General features: G+C 40.1%; 1 protein-coding gene across 2 annotated transcripts in view; it reads right to left on the bottom strand.

Moving 5' to 3' along the window:
* The window catches only part of LOC123866736 (pro-neuregulin-2, membrane-bound isoform), a 93,000-nt gene extending 89,147 nt beyond the window's left edge, over window positions 1-3,853 (bottom strand). For both annotated transcript variants that reach the window (XM_045908416.1, XM_045908415.1), the window contains exon 1: window positions 3,383-3,853. In XM_045908416.1, coding sequence (XP_045764372.1) covers window positions 3,383-3,797 — 415 coding nt within the window. In that variant the 5' untranslated portion in view covers window positions 3,798-3,853. The remainder of the gene's footprint in view (window positions 1-3,382) is intronic.
* Between the last annotated feature and the right edge of the window lie 2,147 nt (window positions 3,854-6,000).

The raw sequence follows: 6,000 nt of genomic DNA on the forward strand, positions 1-6,000 counted from the left end.
AATTTACTAATCATAATCAGTTAAGTATAGTATCTCCATTACTAAAAACAGCTACTTCGTAAAATTCAAAGCCAAAACAATAATAGGTTGAAAAGTAAATGATACCACGAATATATATAAAAAAGTAACTCCAAAAAAAAATTAGTTGCTAGGTATATTTTTAAACTTATTATGTTACAAAACTAAGTGCTTATAATAATTAATAATGATATGCAAATTAAGATAAACAAAATAGGTTTAATTGACGAAAGATACTACGAAAATGAAGAAACATAACTATATTACAAACTATTATTAAAAACAGAAGCCTAAGAAAATTAATAAACACGTACTAAAATGAATGAGTAGTAGTATTTTTTTTTGTATCATCTATGTTCCTAAAATACACTTATTATAACGATATTTAAATTATAGCCAACCATCACGGTACTTAATAGAAATAAATAAAAAGTTAGGATATACCTAAAGTATTGTTAGGATTATTTTATACCGTAACTAATCTATTATCAAACAAATCGCAGAGCGGTCTACGATCAAATCAGTGATGACTAATCTGCGAATTAGTAACACCAGAGTTTGTTGACTGCCGAATTAAATGCCACTTGACGAGTTGACGAGCTATTATTATTGAGAATTCGATAGACAACAATGCTAAATATTCGAAGATTGTAAACACACCTAAAGAAATGAAAGAAACATAAACAGATGAAATCGAAAGGCGTCGAGATCTTTTGAAGATCGCTTAGAATCGATCCTAAAAGTTTTGATATATTCTCAACTCATCACTCTGATTCTGCTAATACACACTGACTTGTTAGGTCTCAAGGATTTAATCTGGGAGACTGTGATATTATAAGATCCAGTATCTTATTATTTAGGTTTAGAATATTACATTTTGGTCTCTTTAATAAGAATAATATCAGATAAAGTTATACCTAATAACTAGTACTGACGGATTAACGTGCTCTACAAAACAAGAAAAGTAAACTAATATTTTGGATCTCCAGAGTTTGGTCACCTAACTAGTTACGGACATGGGTCAATATTGGTACTGATAGGTAATACCAATGTAATAAGAAAAAGACAGACAAACTTAATTTAATGTATCAATAGGTGGACTATAGGTGCCAGTCTTGAGCATAGTGCTTGTAGAGTAGGATTGAAATTTAGTCTTTTTAAAATTCAGTTATCGTCCTTTTATAGCAACATTAAAAAGAAAAAGAGGCAGATACCTACTCTCAATTTATTAAAAGCCGATAAACGCTGTATACAAAAATTTTTGGCGTATTGTATGGCTAGTTCAAAGTAGATCAAACCGAAGCAGATTTACAAGCCAATAATGAGTGGAACATTAACAAAGGAAAAACGATGGATAACATCCAGATAGATAAACATTTTGAACAACCGAACACCGAACGTAAACATGCGGTAAGCGCCACCCTTCCACCAAAAATGCTTTACTTATGACCAATTAAAGCTTTAAAGAACTTAAACAGGTTAAGAAAATAAATATAACCAATGTATTTTTGGAAATTTAATATATGACACATAAAACATCAATAAAAAAGTGACTGTCAAGATGTAAATACTGGAAATAGAAATAAACTTATAATGTCCGTTTCTAGGCTAAGTAAACTTAGCAATAATTCATATATTGCCAATTGTGTGCGTTTTTATAACAAGCTCCCAGAAAACATAATTCGATAATTCTCTCAACAAAAGTATCATCCATAGCTGTTTTGATTAATATAAGATTTCAAAATATCAATCCAGTTTAGTTTGAAATCTAATCTAATCATATGCATAATATGTATGTAGATCGTGTTGGAATACCCGAAAAACACTAAAAACCTTAGAAAAACCGATAAAGGCACTGAACGATTACGGGTTTCGACAACTGATCTTAGATTGCATCTATCGCGAGAGTTTCGCGGATCGCGGAGGCGTTTAGATGAGTTGGGATCAGTAGTCGGTGACGTCATGATACGCTCCAGTTCATAGCTGTCGGTGCCCGTCTGTCAAATCTACCGTGACGTTCTCTTACGTGAACCCTGCGATCAGTTTTTTGACACTTGCACCGATATTTCCGGACCGTCTTAACTTTCTACCGTTGGAAGTTTGTCATTATTAAAATTATCTGGCTCAGTGTCGAATCGGTCGTACTTTCATTCATCTCTTCCATTTCTGTCGTAGGTAAATATCTAACGAGGTTTTGTAGTGTAGCGACGATCTTTGAGTTATATTTACATTTTATCTTTAGAATGGTTAACAGTAAAATAATAAACTTATCTATTCCAGTACCGTAAAAGCATTTTGTCTTAAAAAGGTTAACTATGCTGATAATTAAAATTTTACCAGTCAGTGGTTAAATACGCGTTGCCGTTATTATCTCTACCGCTCAATTTTTTGCTTACTTAACAATTTGGGCTCGAGTAATTTTCTTAATTTATTCTTGATATCTCTTCTCAATTAATTTCTTTGAAACGTGCGTCCTTACGGTACATTTTTCTTTGTGAAAACGTTTCGTTGCGTTCCCAGTTTATTTTTTAAGTAGCGTTGATTTACATTCTGTTTTGTTGAGAGTTCGGCAAGCAATTTCCACGAGTTCAAAGCTTCGGGTTCTGATGTCTGCTTTTTTTTTTCAGATACTAATAGTTATCGCGATTTGATTCATTTAAGATGTTTAGGATTAGTTTTGAAACATATTTGGCAGATTATCACCCAGAAACTCACTATTTTAAAATTACTTTCAAAACAAAAACTGTAGGAGGTAGAAACATGAAGATATTAGTTGCAATGTGAGAATGAAATAAAGGTCTATTCAATTCTCAATATCATAATGTTAGTTGAAACGAATTCTATGTTTCCTTATGCATCTGACCGTTTATGAAGGGTGCATAAATGAGATCGAGGTAAGTGTGCATTTAGTGGCTATGTTTTGCTACAGTGGCCACGCTCGACTATTTACACTGCACCTAAAATGGATTCCTAATGGTTACTTGTTCGTACGATACACCTGCCACAGCATATTTGTTAGCAGTACAATTTATTGGTATCTTTAACTGTAATGATATGTTTCGCATTGTGCAGTCTGCGCGCCTGTAATTCTGAGGTTCGAGCCGGTTGTAATTTTAGCTACGGGACAGTCTTCTGTGTCTATTAAAACATCGCGAATTATGGTAGACTCGTTACCCGTGTCTACGATCGTTGCATCAATAATCGCCACCTGTCGACGTTCGCTTCCTCGGTGCGAACTTGGCCTGATAACTGTGACGGTTCTTACTCTTAAACTAAGCATGCAACAGCACGGAAGGCCCTGGGCACCGGCGCACGTGGTCGCAGGTGTGGAAGAGTCCATGCACGACAAACACAAAGCACTCACTGTAGCCGGGCCGGTAGACGGCGCGGATCCTCCGCAACAACTTGGCGGTCCGGCGCAGCGGCGGGCCCAGCGCCACGGCGGCGTGGCCCTGTCGCTCCGCGAACACGATATAGTTCTTTCTGTTCTGCAGCGGCACTTCGAAGCGGCCGGCGCACTCCTGCGCCTCGCGCGGCAGGCGCAGGCGCAGCACGGCGTCCTCGTGCGGCCAGCGGCCCTGGCGGCGCAGCACGCGGCGCACCTGCACGGTGGCGGCGTCGCGCGCCAGCGACTGCACGCGCGCCTCGAAGGCGGCGGGGGCTCGGTAGGCGCGCCAGGCGACGTCCGCCCGCTCGCAGTAGAGGCGGCGCGGCGCCGCCAGGCAGCCCGCGAGGCACAGCAGGGCCCAGCAAAACGCCGCGCGCCCGCACGTCTTCATCGCGCCATCGCAGCGCTCGCGCGTCGCTCACTCGTGCGACCCTCGCACGTCGGCAGCCGGCGCGCGACTGGCCCGCCGCCGGACCCTCCGCGGCTCCGGCCCGCGCCCCGCCTACCCGAAATAGTCAACCCGCCGCCGCCGCCGCCGCCACCGCCACGCGAGGCACGCGCCACAAGCCGATTTACCCGCTGCTGGTGATTAATTCGCAGCTCCGATGTGATTAGCGACGGGTTAGCGCCTGCCGCCGGCTCGCTCCGCGCTGCGGCTGCCGGCTGCCCCTGCGGCCGCATCACCCGCACCACCCGCGCCACCCAGGGGTGTTACGAGATTGCAGAGGGCTAAACTTTGAAGTTTTAGACGCATTTTTCAAGCCCGCACTGCAAATTTTCAGCACGTGATTTTTTCGCAAAAATCTGTGGCATGTGGAAATCGTATAGAGCCAGCTAGCTCACTACTGAGCACGAGCCCCCTCTCAGAATGAGAAGGGCTTAGGCCATAATCTGCCACGCTGGCCAAACGGATTAACAGAATACACATACCTACCTTTGAGAACATTATGGAGATCCCTAGGCATGCTGGTTTCTCACGATGATTTCCTTCACCGTTAAATTAAATGATATTTAAGTAATTGCTTAAAACGCACATAACTCCGAAAAGTTAGAGTTGCTGCCCGGGATCACACCCTGGAGCTCCAGAATTAATTACTGATAGTACATAGCTTTTAAGCTTTTTCTCCCGAGAATAAAATATTATCATCATGAAATAGATAACAAAATAAGGTAAGTAGGTAACATGGACTATTTGTATAATGAATGACAAAGATCCAAAGTGTACTAATACATTGATTAAGACAATGAGAGATAGCACTACTACGAAGTAGGTACAAATGGACGCGCATTATTAAGTTCATAGATAGCTTTCCCTTCTCAATTTATTTTCAAAGCGAGTGAGTAATTCAGTGAGTGAGTCAAGACAGATCTGTTTATTTTGTTGTTTGAATGATATTTCGTGAGCTTTGATGTATTTTTAAATAGATTGATGTATTAATTGTTTTTCAGTATTTGGTGATATATGCGATGAAAAATTGATGAATCTTACCCTACTTACCCTAGAGTTGAATTATTTATTACATTTTTAGATAAGTGGTCATGATCATAATTCACGTGATAATACCATCGCCAGCCCACTACTGAGAACTGGTCTCCTCTCAGAATGAGATGGGCTTAGTTCAGTGCGGACTGGCATACTTCACATACCTTTGAGAACATGAGGTATAGAGAACTCTCAGGCATGCAGGTTTCCTCACGATGTTTCCCTTCACCCTTAAAGAAAACACATATTGCTCCGAAAAGTTCAGATATTTTATTGACCACTAGCTATTCTCTCTTACCTAGGTACCTTGGCGTAGACCTTAGCATAGCATAGGTAGGCATTTTAGAGGTTTTTTTTTTAACTTTGTGACCTGTATAAATGTTTTGTTTAGTCGAAGCCGTTTCTACGTTCTGTTACAAATCTCTATATGTATGGATCGTATGAATTCTACTATGTAGGTTACATACATATAGGTAAAAGTACAATAAAATTTCCCAATATTCTAGTGCTTTGAATTATAATATGAGTAATGTGCTCTACGCCAGGTCCGCTGTTCTAGGAAGATATATTTCTGAAGCTAACAATTCTATTTTTAGCGAAAGATGGAGTGCCGTGCTTCAATACGTCTAGGAATACCTACTTGTAAAGATTTCCTTTCTTTCATACAATTATGTGGGCCTCTATTGTCTATAATATGACGTAATAGGTAAAAATATTTCATATCGTCTGTGCCCATATTATAAATGCGAAAGTGTGTTTGTTTGTTGGTTTATTGGTTTGTCCTTCAATCACTTCTTACGGGTCAACGGATCGACGTGATTTTTTGCATGCCGGGTATAGACTGACTTTTATCTAAAAACCAAAGATTTCCCACGGGGTATTAAAAACCAAAATCTAGGCGGACAAAGTAAGGGCATCTATATAAAAAATAACGGTGATAGCTTAGTGGTTAAGACATCAACCTTCTATTCAGCAGGTCGGAGGTTCGATCCCGGGTTACCGCTAACTTTTAACTAACGCTAAAGGAGTTACGTGCGTTTTAAGCAAATAAATATCACTTGCTTTAACGGTGAAAGAATATGTCGTGAAGAAACCTGCATGTCTGAGAGTT

This window comes from Maniola jurtina, chromosome 7 (genome assembly GCF_905333055.1).
Source record: "Maniola jurtina chromosome 7, ilManJurt1.1, whole genome shotgun sequence".
NCBI classification, from domain to species: domain Eukaryota; kingdom Metazoa; phylum Arthropoda; class Insecta; order Lepidoptera; family Nymphalidae; genus Maniola; species Maniola jurtina.